Source organism: Orbicella franksi, chromosome 3 (assembly GCF_964199315.1).
Source record: "Orbicella franksi chromosome 3, jaOrbFran1.1, whole genome shotgun sequence".
In the NCBI taxonomy this organism is placed as follows: domain Eukaryota; kingdom Metazoa; phylum Cnidaria; class Anthozoa; order Scleractinia; family Merulinidae; genus Orbicella; species Orbicella franksi.
In genome coordinates this window covers 26,328,729-26,348,590 of record NC_138147.1, presented here as the reverse complement: position 1 = coordinate 26,348,590, position 19,862 = coordinate 26,328,729, and the positions used below count along the sequence as shown (strand labels likewise).

The 19,862-nt window shown below is 39.2% G+C and overlaps 2 protein-coding genes and 1 long non-coding RNA gene across 3 annotated transcripts; all 3 read right to left on the bottom strand.

Moving 5' to 3' along the window:
• Positions 1-1,560: 1,560 nt before the first annotated feature.
• On the bottom strand, positions 1,561-3,239 carry LOC145482879 (lactadherin-like). The gene is made up of 2 exons (XM_081461519.1): positions 2,731-3,239; positions 1,561-1,701 (listed from the first exon to the last, which is right to left on the bottom strand). The coding sequence occupies exons 1-2, from the start codon at positions 3,136-3,138 to the stop codon at positions 1,561-1,563; spliced, it is 549 nt and encodes a 182-aa protein (XP_081317645.1). The 5' UTR covers positions 3,139-3,239.
• Positions 3,240-13,232: 9,993 nt separating this feature from the next.
• LOC145482925 (uncharacterized) lies at positions 13,233-16,050 on the bottom strand. The gene is made up of 3 exons (XM_081461567.1): positions 14,726-16,050; positions 13,819-14,149; positions 13,233-13,452 (listed from the first exon to the last, which is right to left on the bottom strand). The coding sequence occupies exons 1-3, from the start codon at positions 14,894-14,896 to the stop codon at positions 13,409-13,411; spliced, it is 546 nt and encodes a 181-aa protein (XP_081317693.1). The 5' UTR covers positions 14,897-16,050; the 3' UTR covers positions 13,233-13,408.
• Positions 16,051-16,109: 59 nt separating this feature from the next.
• On the bottom strand, positions 16,110-17,906 carry LOC145482908 (uncharacterized). The gene is made up of 3 exons (XR_014048832.1): positions 17,633-17,906; positions 17,115-17,229; positions 16,110-16,614 (listed from the first exon to the last, which is right to left on the bottom strand). It is a non-coding gene; the product is annotated as an uncharacterized LOC145482908 (long non-coding RNA).
• Positions 17,907-19,862: the final 1,956 nt, after the last annotated feature.

Genomic DNA, 19,862 nt, shown 5'->3' with positions numbered 1-19,862 from the left:
GAACTACTTTTAAAATGCTCAAAAGAACTTTTACACCCTTGTATTTTACAGCTGTACAAAGAGCACTTTAACCAAGATTGGGACCACTAGGGCTAAATTAAGAAAAAACACAACACTATTCAGTTACACTGCTGCGCATGCGCCGTTGACAGGCGACGATTTTGGATTTATTTTTGACAAATGTTTTTTTACTTTTTCTTTTCGACAATTTATTGATGTCTTATGTTTCAACCGGCAAGTCGATAGGCAAGAGCCTCACTGTTCTTACATTTTCTGCCAACAGACAGTTAATAAAAAGTGTCAAAAATTTTAATTTTAATTTTTTTTGGATTAAAATCTAAAACATAATCAAGTAGCAAAGGTACGGAGCACTGCAGCACTGTAACTAACGAAGTCAACGTAATAATATTGACAATATTGATTAAGTAACGTATTATTAGTATAAGTCTATTTACTTAATTTTTTTTTTTTTTAATGATTAGTTAGTGAGCGCGGACTACATCACTACAAGTTGCATTCACATATATTCAAACCAAACATCGAATAACATGTACAAGAACGAAGTTATGAAATGGTCACGAAATAACTCGATCATGATTTTTTTAGTTGTTGATTATTCTTCCTAAGTAAATTGACTCAAAAGCATCTCAATATGAAGTACATTTTTTTCGTTAGCAATTGTATTTAAGGATATCACATCTCACTTCCAAGGCAGGACTAAACGCTGACTAGTCAGAAAGAGTTCAGCAAGCTAGCTTGCTTCTTAGTTTATTAGTTTTCTAGTAAAACTACTCATTATATATCGTTAACTGTAAACTGTCTTTCGCCGGTGTCCCATCTTTGAACACCTATGACACAAACCTGCTATAAATGTTTAGTTGGTTATTCCTAAGTTATGCACTCTTGTTTAAAGATTTTGATCAAAAGACTATCCGGTAATGTTGTTAGTCTAAGTCTATCGCTTAAAAGACGAACGTAATCAGCAAAAGCGAAAAATTTTGTGCGAGAAATTGTAAGACGTAAAAGATAAACAATAGAAACAAAATACGAGTCTGTGGATGGGATGGCCGTGAAAATTGTTACTGCTCAACTCAGTGGTTGACGCATTGGCTTATCACAGTTTGCGGATCGTTGACTTGTTTGAAAACATCACGTTTTTGTGGATAACTCGCTGGGATTTTACGATTTTAAAGTCTTGAAGTTGGCGTGAACAAAAAACCAGCCCTTGAAGATGTACAGTAACCTTAAATCCAAATGCATTTGTGACGAAATAATAAAAAGAACAACAACAATAACTGACAAAAAATACTAATACTAATAATAATAATAATAATAATAATAGTAATAGTAATAATAATAAACATAATAACGTTAATGATAATGATAATGGTAATGATAATGATAATGATAATGGTAATGGTAATGGTAATGGTAATGGTAATGGTAATGGTAATGATAATGATAATGATACAAATAATAATATACTAATAAAATAAACAATTAGCCACGATATCACTGGAGGGAAGCTTTAATCTGGTTATGAAAGCAAATTCCCCGTGGCTACTTTAACACAAATATTTCAACTCTCAAACAAGGCCATGCGTTATGCGTTACGGGATAAAATCTAACGAATCTTCCTTTGACGTCCCGACTGAGTGAATGCTTCACAATGCTGTTTTCATCTGTGTTTCCTGCGAACACCTGAAATGAAAAACAAATAGCAGAACAGTTTGCATTGTCACTTATTAACTTAAGTCTACTGAAACTAAAATTTTCATTGGGGTCCTGGAACAGAAATAAAGGCCGTAAATATGCCAACATAACCTATGAACAGGATCTTGATTTCCTTGAATGAGTTAGAGGGCTGAAAAAAGAAAGGAAGCCTCCGAGGTGAGCTAGCGATAGCTGAGCTGAGCTAACTGGCGTGGCCCAGCTCGCTTCGAGTGATAACACTCGCCGAATTTTGTTTTGGTTCTTGTTGGTTTGTTGTTGTTGTTGTTGTTGTTGTTGTTGTTGTTGTTGTTGTTGAGAGGCTAGAACTAAGATGGTCGAGTTTTAGTTTCCCCTTTTTTTACAAAAATTCTGTAAATATATTTTTTATAATTTGTTTTCTCTTCGAAACTTACACGAATTTCTAGTTCTCCATACATTTTACAGTTATATAAAGCGATACATACAATCTTCATATGCGAGGACCGCTAGGCTTGTGTAACTTAAGCACGACGCAACTCTCCTGTTTACTGACGTAACTTTATGATTTTTCTATAGACCGCCACCCCTAGACTTAGCTCTTATTAACCAAGCAGGAAGTCTGTATGGGAGAATCTTGACCGAGGTCGCGGGTACAGACTGAACGCAGTGAGGTCTGTACATACAACCGAGGTCAAGATTCTCCCATACAGACCGACTAAGCTCGGTTAATAAGATGTTTATTATATGGCAAACAAGAACGATTTAATTCGTTTAATGTAACTGGTTTGCACTAGCCCACATTTTGCTTGCGAACGGCGATGAGCTGAACTTAATTCCGCCAAAGTCTGCTCGTCCACTTAACTCTTCTTTTCTCATCAGGCTTTTTGGCACTTCCATAAATAAATAATGTTAAAAGAAAATACTCAATATTTTTGCCTTTCAATATCAATTTCACCCAATCAAATTCGTGAATTCGGTAGTTCCGAGTCCTTGTGAGAAACAGCCATATAATAAAAGAGTACAATATATCTCAGTCACCTTTTCAACATTGTTTTCCTTGTAGCTGTTCCATGTTACTCCATCCGTAGAAAGATGCAATTTGTAGCTGGTGGTCCATTCAGAGAATGCTATTTCTCCTTGTGTCGCCACTGCACAAACAGAGTGTACTGTAATCATATCAACTTGAAGATAGTCTGTTCTGTCTGTTGTTGTCTTTGCACACCACGCTCCGTCTCCCCTGATCCCATTCAGCCGGCCATAGTATGGATAAAAATCACTATTGTAGTATGTGCTTGCCGTCATTCTTGCATCTGGTATTTTGTTACTGTCCTCTACACCAACAGCTCCACATTCTGAACCAAAAACAACAAACAAACAAAAAATTAATAAAAAGGACAATCGTGTTACTGTGTTACGTACATTTGAATTAAAGGCCTTCTCGGGCATTAACTGAACAAAATTTTAATCAAATATGTACTATCCAGCATATAAACTTATTATTGATATAAAATTTTCTTCAAATGTTATCGTAATTCAAATTAGGAATTTGTGACTTATATCGACCAAGGTTATGATAGCCGAGGTCAGTTACTTTGTATCTGCGACATATCTGATATGCAATTTGACCAGAAGTTGGTCAGCGGTGGAGAGATGATCGGAGTCCGCTCGTATTGGTGTCTTCTCCGATGAACAGGCAAGGAACCGAAGGGTTGCCTTACATCAAAATTTTTGCAAACTCCTCGGACTATTTCAATAATGCACCGCGCGAAATTTCGCTTAGAACTTTTGAGAGCCTGGAACAGCAAGAAGGAGAAGAAGCAAACAACCTTGACTGCACCCGAGCTATACTACTCAAAACAACACAGATCTGACATGAAAGTTGATTGTCAGTATAACTTTACATCAGTCATTATCTTATTTTTTATTTATTTATTTATTTTTTTGAGCCAAACAATGACGTAGACCTCGTGACAAATTCACTTCATCTTTTTCAAATGCAATGTCCATAATCCTTTTCCGGCTGATCGGCCATTGTATTTTTGTAATTAAGTATAAATTTTTCTTGTATAAAAATGTTTTTCACTGCTTATGTTTTGTGTAGTTTGAGATTATTCAAACTCAGAAGGCCAAACAATATAAGCAGAAAACCTCACCGCCAAGTTAAAACAAAAAACTAAAATCAAGATTCTCACTTATCATGGGTTAGCTTGATCAGACTTTGAACAACCCGGCTCAGGAGCTCCGCTTTTAGGCTTGGCTAAATCTATATATTAGTCCTGATTCCAGTTACGCACTGGAAACGATTAATTAACTGGCCGCGAGCTGGGAACCAAAGCCTGAATAAAACTTTGCTAGACAAATTAAGTTACTTTTGATATTCATGGCTGCATGGCCATTAAAAGATGGGTGCTACTTAAAAAAAATGATGTATGTTTGTTTCCTTGAAAAGAAGATCTCTTCATTCCCATACGACTAGGTGTCTACCTTGCACATTTCACCCCAGATCAGTCCTTACCTGTACAATTACGTCCATCACCAATGTAGCCCAGACCACAGGTACAACTAAAAGATCCCTCAGTGTTAACACAGTCAGCATTCACATGGCAATCATGGCCGCCATCCAGATTGCACTCGTCGATATCTAGATTACGGACAGAATCGTCCTCAATCAAATCAAATTTTCTAAACACGCGGGGGTTACTACTTTAAGGACTTAATTAATATTACAAAATCCCGAAATTTTCGGCGCTCTTTTCCAATGCATGGAGCAGGACTGATACGCGCCAAGGCATTACTACAATGCAAAAGAGAACCATGTCACTTAGACTCTCGTTATTTTCACTTCTACCAGGAGAATATGGATCACGACCTCTTGCTTCTACTCGTTATATCGCTGTAAGGGAAGTTTGAAACTTTTACAAAAAAGGCTATTCTCCAATCACCTTGACTGCAGCTCGATCCAGTGAATCCTGTCGGACAGATGCAACGGTAACCTTTACTGGTGTATCCAGCTTGACAAGTGCTAGTCTCTACACAAGCACCAATGCTACAAGGACTCTGATAAAGTAACCAAGGAAAATCAAGATGTCAACTTAGTTATGACGTAGCTGGTAATTTTGTTCCTATGCCTATTTTGATAATCTATTTTAATAATCTTTAATATCTGGCATTTAATTTGTTCCAACAAAACTCTGCAGGTATACCTGGCTGATTTGAACTTTTGTTGATTTAGCCCAGTGTTTGTCGTTTATATTGATTACACAGTAAATTCACATACTTAGCCCGAGAACGAAATCAAATTTAATAATACCTGCGTTCCCTGATACGTGAATCCCATACGCGGGACCAAATCTCCTGGATGCCGTGCCTCATTCGAGTTGCTTATCTCACACAAGTATTGGAAGTTATCGTCGAGTGGCCCAACGTTAAAAGACAAACAATTTGGCTCGATGAAACACTTGATGTTGCAGATGTCTTCTCTTGTTATGTTGATTCTTATAATCTCGTGATTAGTTAGAGCTCTGTCCTGGACTGGTTGGGAGTACTCCAGTTGACGGCATTCTTGAGCTGAAATGGAATGCAGAGACGTTTTCACCTCATGTTTTCCATGTTAGTTTTACTTGTTAGCAAAAAGGTTCGCGTGATTTTTTATCGTTTGTGATATGCTTAATGCAGTGCGGTAACGCCAGAAATATGACATTAAAATAACTCCTCTTTTACGTCCATCGCGACCAAACAATCACGTTCCTGAGACGCAATCCTCGTCGAGGTGCAGATCCCCCAAACCTTGCCTGTCTCATCATAAATTCAGGTTTACTCAATTACTGCAAAGCATTTGAGGAGCCTTCCAAAATATATTGGAGCAGCGATGGCGCAGTGGTGAGAGCGCTCGCGTCCCACGAGTTCTTGCTCTGAGGGTTTTTCTCCAGGTTCTCCGCTTCCCTGCTTCCACAAGACGCAACATCAAATTCCAATTCGACCAGGATAGAGGACCCGCATGAAAACCAGGTAGTAAGGCGGATGTGGCTTTCTCTTAAGATTGTAATTTTTTCTTTATTTCATTTATTTTCATGGTTACTTTACACGATTTGTCCTCGAACAACCTCATCTCTGAGAACGTCATCGCTACTCGGTAAATCAGGTCTTTATTCTGCCTTAGTGCAGACACCTCCACAGATAACACGACCTTCTGAGCCTAGCTCAACAGTTTGTAGAAAGTTTTTTTTTTTTTTTTAATTTAGCCTGATTCAAAATGGTTACCACTTAACGACCACTGTAAGAGAACGATGAAAACTGAACATTTGTAGCCATAGAAAATGTAACATTCCGCTACGAGAGTACAATTAAATGGCCCAGAAACTTCCTGAAACAAGTTAGTCTTCCTCTCCCTTAGTGAATCCTCATTTTAACCCAAAATGTCTTCCTACCTTCACTCACTGCCAAACATGGAAGATACCAAAACATCAATATCATCATAATCGTCCACATCGTTGTGTCTGTCTGAGTAGATTTTAAGCGACCCAACCGTCTTCTTGAATGCGTTAGCCAGCCTTCATTTACTAACTGTAAGAAAGGGGAAACCACATCAACTCGCCTTAATGGGGTGCCGCAGTAAACATCATGAGAGAACACGAAATAAACAGAGGAATGAGGCAAGGACGACAACAGCAAAACCGAGATGAAAAGAAAAGACAGTTGAGAACTTCTTACTGCCTTCATTTACTTGTGACGCTCATTTTAGCTTCAGTTTTGCTTTCTAACCATTGATAAAATGGTGAAAATGAGAAAAACAACTCCTAAACAACACTGACAACCGTCACCTGCCATCTCGAGTAATCAGTTAAGTACCCCCTACCCCTACCCCCCCCCCTCCGCCCTCCTTAAAGCGGACTATAAAATGTGCTTAATTATACGTTGTGTCATTAACGCTAGTCACTACACAGAAAATATTACTTCAGTATTCAATGTTACAGTGAGGTTAATTTTTCCCTCATTAGAGAATTCGTATTTCAGGTTTGGAACTGAACGTTGAGTAAACACTGATCTTAATGAAGCTAGTTGCTTTTAATCAACCTAGTATCGGCTATTCTTATCGAAAATCACCATATGTATACGCATTATTCATAAATGGATGCTTGCGCCCTGCAAATCGTTTGTCAGGAACGATTTTGAAAGGAGTTGATAATATCTCATTACTAGGAACTGAAAACATATTATTTTGAGAAGATAGAGTTTTTGGGGATTTAACGAATATAAAGTTAATTCCGGGTCGAGATTTTTATGGGAAATCACGTCCGCGCTAACGTTCACTGACTAACTACCCTAGTTTTGAAGTTCTCTTTTGGGTGTTTTTTTTGTTTTGTTTTGTTTTGTTTTGTTTTGTTTTGTTTTGTTTTTGTTTTTGTAATGTTAATGAACTCTCAAATAAAAACAAATAAACATAAGACGAGTTTAAATCTATGTGAGTTATTCGCTGTGTTAGAAATTGCTTTTCTTTGATTCAGTTATTTCTTTATTTACTGCCTTCATTTACTAGTTACGCTCATTTTAGTTTCAGTTTTGCCTTCTAAGAAAAACAACTCCCAAACAACACTGACAACCGCCACCTGTCATCTTGAGTATTCCGTTACGTATTCCCCCCCCCCTCCCCTCCCCCCAAGCGGACTACAAAATATGCTTGATTGGAGGTTGTGTCAATAACGTTAGTCACTGGCCAGAAAAGATTACTTCAGTTTAATTTTCAATGTTACAATGAGGTTCATTTTTCTCTCATTAGAGAAGACATAAGACAAACTCTAAAGTTTCCAACTAAACCTCGAGTAAACAATGACCTAACTAAAGCCAGGTGTTTTTAATCACCCTGGTATCGGCTAAGATCACCATATGTATACATCTTATTCATAAATGGATCCTTGCTCCCTGCAGTCTTTTGTGAGGAAAGGTTTTCAAAGGAGTTGGTAATATCGTATCACTAAAAACTTAAAATAAGTTTCTAAAGACGGGTGATTTGGTGATTTGAAAGGAGTTGATAATATCTCATGACTAGGAACTGAAAACCTATTTTGAGAAGGTGGAGTGTTTGGGGGTTCAACGAATGTAAAGTTCATTCTGGGTCGATTAAAGGTGATTTCCAGTCCGTGCTGCACTCTCGAGAGTTTGTTTGCGTTTTTTGTTCTGTTCCATGTAAGACATCACAAAATGTAAACATTTTGCAACTACTTACATGAAGTAAATTCAAAGTTTCAAAACAACCGCCATTATGGATGCGAAGCGGTCGAAGCTTTAAGCTTCGTTCTTTTTCTCATATCACTTGATGAAAAAGCCTCGCAGCGGTAAAAATCAATGAAGCTGTTGGGAAAAGAATTTGAAAGGCCTCAAAGATAAGGTATGTGGTTCGTAACGAGTAAAATCGATTTGCATTCCATCAAGTGAGATCTGTAATGTAATGCCGAGACTGCACAGTACGGACTGGAAATTTTCTTTAAAATTGAGACATTTTTATGGGAAATCACGTCCACACTATCATTCACTGACTAACTACCCTAGCTTTGAAATAACGTTTTTAGAGTGGGTTTTCTCTTTTCGTTTATTTCTTTTCATTTCTTTTTCTTTTTCTTTTTTATTGTAATCTTAATGAATTCTCAAATAAAAACAAATACGCTTGAGTTTAATGCTATGTGACTTACTCGCTTTATTAGAATTTTTTTTCTTTACTTCCTCATATAAATAAATTTCGAGTTTGCAAACATAAAACCGATCGAGGCTAGTTTGGATAGGTTGTTGTGTAAAAATTGGAATTAGCTTGGCGAGAAAAGTTTGGGTTTTTTCATCACCTGATGAATCATGTGACTTTTCTTGCATGCTGGACATTTTACGCGTGAATTTGCTTGCGATCGAAGGACACTCTACATTCTTCTGAGGCAATTTTTTTCGGGTATTTTTTCATACTGCTTTGGTGTGTACTCCCCTTAGTGTCTCTAGCTGGCTAATAACGGATATAATATTCAACTCGCCTCCACTGCGGGGAATGATTGTTGAGGTAACTGTAGACCTTCAAAGGCCGATTTTCTCCAAAGCATTTTTTCTGTCACACCAAATTCAAGACTACTACGAAATCTAAATTTTCTTTAAAAAATATTTTAAAAACTTAAAACGCGAACGAGTTATCCACAAAAAAGTGAGTCTTTTACGCAAGTCAACTTGATAAGCTTTGATAAGCCAATTACAATCTGTCAACCATTGACTTGAGTAGTAGAAATTTTGGCGGCCATCTCATCCGCGGACTCGTATTTCGCTTGTTTTGCTTATCCCTTGCGTCTTACAATTTCTCACACAGAAATCTTCGCTTTTCTTGATTGTTTCCGTATCTTAACCCTCGGACGTACAAGCCCCCACGGTGGTACAAGGGGTGGAGGGGGTTGGATGAAATCCCCCTTTGGGTTTTCGTTCTGTTAAGGCACAGCGAAGTAAATTTACATTGATCAGATAGCCCTGAGCTTGTTCTACAAAATGATACCATATTTGTTGGTTGTGACGTCAAATGACGTCATTTCACCCGCCATCTTGGATCCGTCATCTTGGCCACACAATTGACATAACAATATTTCCGCGAAGGATGAATGAACAGCTACTGAAAGTTTCAGCCCCTTGAAGTAAATCGTCTTTTCAAACCTTTGAAAAAACCTTACGGGGTACATCCAAGGGTTGAGCGATAGACTAAGCCATTCTGCACGGTCTCCGCGTTCCCTAATTTGGACGGAAGCGTAAATCGCAAGCGAATGTTTCGTCGCTGCTCTCTTCTGGCACACACGTTGATTGCCGCGGAATTACCAGCGAATTTAATCGCTGATATATGGTATGGCAACCTCGCGTTTATCATCTTCAGACGCTCCTTTCCTCATCTTCAGACGTTGTCCTTTTCCTTCTTTTCCATTAATCCACTGTTTGTTTTATAACTGGTGAATGTTTCAGGGCAGACTTAAGAATTGTTTCATGCTTAACGTGCGTATATCGAGTTATGGATGCACGCAGGAAGTTTGGAGAGCACGAAAGAAGCTTAAGAGTTGTTCGAGGCGCAGCAAAAAGAGGCACAAACAAAAGTGCATCCGATGTGAAGTTTTATATGAAATAATTCATATATGAATTAATTTCATCTACAACCGCAGTTCATATATGAATTATTTCATATAAAATTTCACATCATTTCACTCCTCACGGGAGGATATGAACTCAACTAATTGACCTCGCTCCCAATGTGTGGCTTCATAGCTCATCAGTTGGTAGAGCATCGCACCGGTATCGCGGAGGTCACGCGTTCGAATCCCGTTGGAGCCCTGATTTTTTCAGGCTTCTTCTTTCCAATTGCTTAAATTGGAAAAATTAACTGCGATGATCATTCTTCACTTTCAAAAGTGCATCCATAACTCGATATAGGCACAGCTAAAAGCGTGAAACAATTCTTTTGTAACATACGACAACAGCGCGGGTGCTCAAAGACGTTTTATTTTTTGATTCATTACAAAGTTCTAACAATGCACGACAAAGGATCTCACTGGCTGTTTATAAACACGCCACAATCAGTTGAGAGACAGTTGAACTCGAACGATTCGTCGAATTAAGTGCCGGAAAATGTAGGCAAAGAAAATCAAACTCCTCGATCAAAATGTAGACAAACAAAGTCAAAATACTTCAGTTTTAGTAAACAAATTAGGTTGGTAAATGCCAAAGACCACAAGTTGCGGGGTTTAGATTAATGAAAACGATGTCCACATTGCAATTTGCAGTTTTGTCGTGAGCCACCACCATACCGTTATTTTGACGGACAGTAGTCCCTGTGGAGGAGGACTCGGTTGTGCCGTTGAGAAGGCTGTTTCACAGAACCTCACTGCGAAGCTGGGACGTGGATGGGCGCGTGTTGCAATGAGCAAGGTTTTGCTCATCTCTGTGACCGGAGATCGCCATGATGTGCCTGTTTGGGATTCCTGCATTAGACCACCGAAAGGTTTGGCTGTCGTCCTGACGCTATGGTTGGTGTAGGGCTTCGACAAGGATACCAAGGATGCTGCTTCGCTGATGTTTTTCATCATGTAGTGGCGCGAGTTTACGCTGACTGGACGCGCTTCATACCAGATGTTGTCGTCGAGACTCCAGTTTTTTCTTGGATATTGGAAAAACGACTCGCACTTCGGGTTTAATTTGGACATGTACAATTTCAAGGCCTTGTAGCTGTCGTTCACGCCGTCTGGTTCTCACATTCGGGGCAACTTTTCGGTGCTGGAAACATCGGCAATTCCACCAGGATGGTTTTTTGGTAGCCTCATCATGCGCCATCGTCGCGTAGTTGCGGTCAGTTGGGTCCACTTCAAACTTGAAGCTGGTCGTTTTGGGGGTCCTCGGACCCAGTCGAACTCTTGTACAAAAGAAGACGACGACGTGGAACAATACGTTGCTTAGAAGAGAAAGTGAGCGGCTCAAGGCGAGAACTTTCGACGATTTTAGTCGCAGCAAATCTTCGTTTTCAATCGCAGGTTTGTGTTTTACTTTTTCTTTTCCTTGACGCTTCAAGCTAACGACTGTCGCATTCAGCATTTCGTTTGACCTTTTAAATCTTGGGTCGGAAAGTGAGCTTCAGGTGCAGGTGTTCAGTGGCGGTCCATTCTGATATCTTTCAATTCCGTGACGAAAAACAAAGGGGTGAAGATTTACTGTACACATCTCTGGACTTATTTCTAGCCTCTGCGTAGAATCTGCTAAGGTTTGTATCTAGTTGGCCAAGCGACATATGTGTCCAGTGGTGTCGGTATTTGTTTCTCACTACACCAAGCTAAATTCAGAAACGAAATAATGGTAATACCATTTAGTTTATAGACAATGGGTGACTGATGTTTTCAATTAACCATGTTTCAGTGTAGTTGTATTGTTTTTAAAATGAAAGTTTCGCGAAAATGTTCGCGTCTGCGATTGTTTTGTTGATTTTGTAATTAAATGTATGGTTTTCGGTAGGTTTAAGAAATGCAACAAAAAACAAACAACAACATCAACCGAGATGTTTACCTTTAAAAGCTGTCACAGACCAATTTGTGACTGCTTGATGGAAAGTCAACGCCAAGAGAAACATTTGGCTGGTCTTCCCTACTTTCTTCTATTTACTGCATTCATTTCCGAGACTTTTACCAAAGGAACTCGCACCTGAAACTCGACGAAAATTTTGCAGCTAAAATGAAACTGCACATGTCATGTTATTGAAGCACGGCCGTGCGTAAAATAAACAAATTGACGTCAGTTTTTCATGCGTCTGTCGTGTTGTTGATCATGAATTTCGTCATAACATTGTCAAAGCACGAGGCGATGCCGAGTGAATCTGCAGACTACTAAAAGATTAAATCCAACTCCGAAGCAATACCTTACATTACTATTTTTTCTGAAGTCTTGGAAGCTACAATCATTGAAAAACGTCTTGGGACAAATTTGCACTTTTGGCGCTTTTGCACACGAGTCCAGACCACAGGCGACCCAAGCTCATGATGCAAGGAGTGTTATCATAAGCTTGGGCCCCCTGTGCCCAGAACACAACGTCACCTTCAACTCCAGGTCAAAATGACTGTCGACAAGTCCAAAGTCTCGGCGAGGGAGGAATCAACAACTTTTGAAAGTTTCAACCTCGCCTCGTACATCCTCTTAAAAATTCAGCAAATCACCAATGGTTGCATCCACCCTCTACTTCCCACTTCCTCCAGAAAATGTAACATGGGAAATTACCCTGGCGAGGGAAAGAGTGGTAATGTCTTCGGCAATAATAACACCATAAGCTCAGTATGCCAAAAAAATAAACTCCGTTCAGTTTGAAAGTCAAAATGTTAATTACATTTATTTCCTCTTGTCTTTGTAATATTATTATACGGTTAGCTTAGCTCAGCGTAGGTGCAAGATGAACGAGATCTGCACTGTGATTGGTTACCCAAGTAAAATATTGCCCATTTGGAATTACACATTTATATTCCGCAAGAAAATGGTCCTCATTATGCTAAACGAAATTATTTTGTGCTCACTGATCGCGAGGACAAGACGGCCACGTATTGACCAGGTCCCTCTTTTTCGGACCGAGACGTATGGGGGTCCATAATGATGTGTTGTCCACTGCTAATACACCTTCCCCTGAGTAAAAGGTGTTTTAATTTTGTGTCAATTATAGGACTACAATTATACTTGTTCAGCACCTTGTTTTCATTCTTTAGAGTAGAGCTAGATATTGGTTTTTATCCTTGGCAAATCATACATGACTGGATTTATGAAAACCGTGACAATACATTGCACCAAATCACCCATATTCATTTTGATTTCACGGCTCCTAAAGGCCTGAAAATACCTTTACGAGATTAAAAAATAGAGAAGAACAAGAAAAGGAAGATAAGAGAGTGAAGGATAAAAAAAGAAGACTGACATTCCGTTTAATTTTTATATTGTCTACTTCGGAGAAATTCGCTTGATCAGGGCGCGATATCTTGAACACTGTTTTCATAAGTCCAGACATATATACCCGTGTGTGGTACTGTGGATACAAAACATGAAAAAGTATTACTCATATATATGGTTCGGGAATGTGTATATATTCACTTCTGGCCCGCCTGTACAAGGATGTCAATCACATGTTTACAAAACCGAAATATGTGGAGATACATATCAACGCCAGCAGCTCCAGACAAAGTATGAGATGTCCTCAGCGGACAAATACGGCTAGCACGTCAGCAATTCCAACATTTACTGCAAGATAGAAGAAAATAAATTAACACCGGAACTGAACGATTGAGTGACCGAACCCTCATCTGCATATCCTTATCTGATAAAGCACTACAACTCGTAAATTGCTATGGCAATCACAAGTTAAAAATGGAAAAATTAATTTGTTCCTAAAAAGGCAGCCTTTGCCTTTTCACATGGTTCCAATGGCATGTACATGTAAGCCGGGGAGAATTCAAGACGGCAATGCAAGTAAATGAAACATTTGCTTGGGCGGAGAAAAATTAATGACGAATTACCTGACTTTATATTACCTCTTGGATGAGCACCTTCTCAACATATCTAACGAAATTATTTGTCACTTCAATTTCATACAGTTTATTTACGTACCGTAATCGATCATAAACGAGGCTGTCGCCAGTTTGCTGTATTGAATATTGGGCTGAGGAGCGCGTTTATCCCACAGACATACAGGGTGACTCGTGACCAGCAACCAACCTGTATCGGTGGGACAACTAGTGTACCATCTGAGAAATTCAAAGTAGCGATCAAAAACTACTGGTCCGATGATGCCAAAGTTTACGAATGGGGCATTTTTGAGGTCATTCCAAGGAGACGAGATAAGGTTTGCCTGTGAAAACCAGTCCATGTTGTTTGTGCCCACAGCACTGAACTTGAGTGCGACGACTTCAACGCCTTTCTCGTACAAAACCACGCGAACCTGAAATTGCAGAGGAATTCATATCACATTGTTTTTCCAAGAAAAATCCATTTGCTATCATTCCACAAGCATGGTGCAGTCTCTCTCTCTCTTTGCGATAACTAAGCGGATGGCTTTGCGCAGGATGACAGCTTACACGCTAATCAAGCGCTGTGCTGTACTGTTCACACGTATAAGCAATAAATAGTACCTTGGGTTACTGGGAATGTTAGGTTTGCGTAACCAAAAAGCAGTAGGCAGTCGTGCAAGAGAAGCGTATACACGTAATATATCAAACAAGAGAAACCTTGTTTCACCAGATTTAAAAATACTCAGAAGTGAGTTCAAATTACGGTGCCCAGCGGAAATGTTTTGACGAACTGCGGGGTGTTTGGAAATAAAACGTTATTTTGAGTGTTTGACAGATCTTCTCAATCAAAAGTAAAACTAAGGAGAAAACGGACACACAAAATCATAAAAACTCTAAGCCAATTAGGAGATCAGCCATTTAAACACTATCGGGCTATAATCCTTTGTTCAAACGTTTAAAATTCTTTACGATTTTGAGAAATCTCCTTTACTATTATAGTTCGTTACCTGTTGGGGTTGGAAAGTTTGCCAGTTCATAACAATACGGTTTTTATAATGTCCGTTATAGGTTGTAGTTGTGTCTAGTGCATCATTGATATTTTCAGAATGGGTGTGAGAAGACGCCCACAACTGACCCACGTCTGGCGGAGAAGCGCCACCGACAACTTTGAATACCATTGTCCAACCTGTCAAAGTGAGATTTTCCAATTCCAAAATTACTGTATGGAATGAATACAGAGAACTTTAATATTGCCAACCAGTTTGTTTACTGTAGGTGCCAACGTAACCTCCGAGTATGGAGAGACTCGCAGCGGGTGCTAGGCCATTTACTAAGGTCTTAAGTGACACGAGTCCTGCATTCTGCTTTGATCGACAATGAAAACCATGTAAACCATGTTTCTTGTCTAAACATATGTTGAAATTCACGGAAGACGGAAATGAAATAAAGAGCTGTTATTGAGATTAAATTTGTTTTTGTTCATCATGTTTGGTCAGGGTTAACAGAGAGAGAGATGGTTATGAAGCACGGTAAACTTCAAAGCAGAAAGAAAGATTTGGTATGACATCCATTGTGTTGCGCCGAATGTGTTTCCATGGTAACCACTAATTCCAAGAGCAAGTGACTAGATTATCATACCATACTACAGGGACTCACAGCTACTGCATATATTCCCAACCAGAGTGAATAAATGGTTAAAATAGGTTTGCCCTTGGCGATTAGAACATGGAGGGAAAGAAAATCTTGTTTGCCCAGACTAGATAATCAGTCACAGTCCTGAGTTTATTTGTAAATGAGCCCGTGTAGCTATAGCCAAGTAAGCCTGATTAGTGCTCTAGTAATCCCTCAATAATGACAATGGTAAAACGACATACATGGTATGTACTAATATACTTGAGTTTTGGCAAAAATCAGCAAGTCTGCATTTGTCGCATAAGTCTACAGGCCTGAATGTCTGCAAGCTTGGTGCTCTACCGGTCGGTGTAGGTGCGTATCAACAAATTCACAGGTTTGCGGCCTTTATTTGTCGCACACCACATATTTTCTTTCCTTTATTTTCAAGCCGTTTCGACGTATTTAGAAAAAAGGGTTTTGGCAATTCGGTTTTAAATAATACAAATGGAAAAGTGGTTGGAGACCTTTTCAGGTATCTAGAGCAGACAGTGATAGTCTAAGATACACTGATCAGGTCTCCTCAGGTCTCAATTACTAGGGATTTGTATCGATGATTGTTTTGGTTCATTCATTTGTTTGTTTGTTTGTTTGTCTGTGTTATTCATCCTTGATAAGTTTACTAACGAACACAGAAACCGTTTTGCAAAAAAGATGTTAAAATACCTCCTCCATCATTTGTCTGATCACAGTACACAGGGAATGGTGACAGACCGTGGTTGAGTACGTTGTAGACTCCAGTTGTTTGAGGAGCATCAGAACTGTCATTTACAGCTAAAAAAAAAAATTATTCAATTGGTCAGGAAAGGCTAAATTAGGAGAAAGAAAGGTGGCAATAAATGATCAGTGAAGTATTGGTTGATTTTATATTTTTGATTACCTACGAAGTAGAAAAGCTTAACTGATTGGCTTTACGACGAGCCTTACAAAAATAGTAACAATAATGAAGTCTTTCCCAGACAAAAGGTCACTTTTATTCGTGATCGCCTACCTATATGAGTGCCAGTAGATAATGTATATTTGTTTCCTTGAAAAGCACATCTCTCCATGCCCATATCAACTGGTGGTTACCTTGCACATATCACCCTCTATCAGTCCCTACCTGTACAATCACGTCCACCTCCAGTGTAGCCCAAACTACAGGTGCAATTAAAGGACCCCTCAGTGTTAACACAATCAGCATTCACAGGGCAATCATGGCCACCATTGGTGCATTCATCAATATCTAGATCACAAATAGGATGGCTTCGATCAAATTATCTAAACACGAGGTGGTTACCTCTTTACGGCCCTGGCTATTTTATGAACATTAGTTAATCGGCGCTTATTTTTGGCGGGAGTATGACTTGCTATGGAAGAGGAATATTTATCGAATATGTTGGCGTCTTTTTGATCTGAATACGACAAATTTGATTGCATTAACAGAATGCCGTGTGATCATATCAAACGGTGAAAAAAGCAAAAATAAAGAGTCTGAACATAACAAAACTTGAACACTATACAATGAATCACAAAGAGCTTACAAGTCCAAGCCAAACAGGTAACCGGTGGAAAGAGAAGGTTAACCTCCGCTTGATTGGCAATTATTTTGCTTCTCACTCAAGTCTCTTTCATGATCTCTCCTGTCTTCAATGTCGCCGTATGTAAAATAAGTTTGAACTGAACTGTCTTCAAAACTCATCTAACCTGAAACTAAGTCAACTAAAAAAGCTATGCTCCAATCACCTTGACTGCAGCTCGATCCAGTGAATCCTGTCGGACAGATGCAACGATAACCTTTACTGGTGTATCCAGCTTGACAAGTGCTATTCTCCACACAAGCGCCATTGCTACAGGGACTCTGGTAAAGCAAGAAGAGAAAATTAAGGTGAAAACTCCATACTGACGTAGCTAACAACTTTTTTGCGTGGAAAATGCTAGTTTTACCATCGACCCTTTTTGGCTTTTGTGGTTTGGCATTTAATTTCTTCCAACAAAACGCAGATATACCACGACGACTCGAAATTGGGTTTTTTTGTTCAGAACTTGTCGTTTATATTGGTAAACAGTAAACTCCCATACTGCCCAATGCCCGGGGACAAAACAAAATCATTGTTCTAAAAATACCAACGAAACTCAGATAAACCTTGATTACTCGAGTTTTTGTTTGTTTTGCCCAGAGCCTCTCGTTTTCATTGGTGAAATAGTAGACTACCATACTGCCCTTTGCTTTGCCCGGGAACAAAATCAAATTCTAAAAATACCTGCGTTCCCCGATAGGTAAATCCCATACGCGGCAGCAAATCTTCCGGATGCAGTACCTCATCCGAGTTGCTTATCTCACACAAGTATTGATGATTATCGTCCAAAGGTCCAACGTTAAAAGACAAACAATTTGGCTCGATGAAACATCTGATGTTGCAGATGTCTTCTCTTGTTGTGTTGATATTTATAATCACGTGATTAGTTAGTGCTCTGTCCTGAACTGGTTGGGAATACTTAAGTTGACGGCATTCTTGAGCTGAAATGGAATGAAATACCGAGACGTTTTCACCATACCTTTTGCGTGTTGGTTTTTACATTGTGTAAAAGCCCCCGTTATTTTTGATCAGTTGGGATTTGTTTATGAAATTAATTCACGGGCCAATCGTGATATGAAATTAAAATTCCTTACTTGTATGTGTATCGACCAGACAATCGCTCTCCTCTGACACAGGCCTTACAGAGTGTTGATCTACAAAGCCTCTAAAACTCGTGTGCTGTCTCATCATAAATTCAAGTTTCCTAATTACTGAAAAGCATTTGATTGAGGAGTCTTTCGAAACACATTGCTGCTTTACACAATTTGTTGCTATTTGTGCTTTAACAAAGTTTGTTCCTCACTGAAGACAGTTGATTTGTTTCTCTCCACAAATAACGGGACCACTTGAACCTAATTTACTCAACACTGCATAGAAAATTGTTTTATTTAGAACGATTTTTTTATTTAGCCTAACTCAAAATAGTTTAGCACTGAATATAGGCAGTGTTGAGTGTTCGATGAAAACTGAACAGTTGTAGCAATAGAAAATTAAACGCGTCACTGTGGTGTGAGGGTGCAATTAAGTTGATTCCTCTGAAATAAAAATGCGAACAATTGTTTTGAAACTTTCCCTCAGTGTTCCCTACCAGGCACTTTATCGAAAAATACAATAAAAAAGAAGGTCACCATTTTCGCTAAAGAGTCATGATGGGCCAATCTTACCCCATTTATGCCTAATCACGCGCGTTATTTCATCAGTTGACCTTACATTTTGCGGTAACTGAAAGCAAAGGTTATTAAAGCAAACTTGAAAAAATCTTGATAGGTAGAAAGTGTCGGGCGAATTGAACAATGTAATATATAATTTATTGCAAAATCACACAATTCTAAACAACATTGATTCAAAACGTTCCTGGAACCGCTGTTTTCGAGGTCATAATTGGCATCCTCGCGTATTGGTTTTGTGCACTCTTTTAGCCAGGGCGAAAAGAGGCGCCCTGCTTTCAGCTATATTTCTTTTCCTTTCGAACAATGTTTTCCTTATTTTTTCAACTTAAAGAGGATAATTTTGCACACGAAATTATGCAATAAAAAAATGTAGATCACCATGCTCGTTTAAGGGAAAACGAGCGTTTATTTCACTGTCGAGCTTAGCTTGTGGGATATCTCTTACTTTGTGCACGTGCACGCGCATGAGCGCGCGCTTATGACGCGAAAATCGTGCGCAGTAGGGATGCGCAAAGTAATACTGAGCAATCACCTTTTTTACTACAATTGCTAGTAATCTCGCAATCTGATTGGCTAATTTGCCGTTGTCGATAAGAGTTCAGGCAACGCTGCTCGCGTCAATGCGTAACGCAATGTCTTTTTGGACTCACCTTTGCCTTTTTGGACTCGCTCTGCTACGCCTCGTGAGCCCACAACATTTTGACCACTGTGAAGACGCGTATCGTCGTCGATAAGAGTAAAGACCACGCTAAACCACATTCGATTTGTTAAATCTCCCTCTCTCTTAGCTAACACTCAACGTAATCCAGAATATCTTCCTACCTTCACTCAGCGCCGAACAATGAAGATGCCAAGCCATACATATGACCATAATCGTCCACATCGTTTTGAGTAGATAATAAGCGACTAACCGTCTTCTTGAATGCGTTAGCCAGCTTTCATTAACTAACTCCAAGAAAGGCGAACACCTAGCAACATGTCGAAAGGGAAACACACCCTTTGTAAACCTGGATCAGTAAAAATCTTCAGACAATAAGATTCAAACAACAGACTGATCTCAAGGCAAGGACAACAGCAACAAAATGGAGGTGAAAAGAACAGACAGGTCCAAACTGCGTATTGCCTTCATTTACCAGTTACGTGCATTCTAATTGTAACTGCGAAAACATATCCAAAACAACACTTTCCCGCCACCTGCAAACTCGAGCATCCAGTTAAGTACCCCCCGAAGCAGGATAACTATG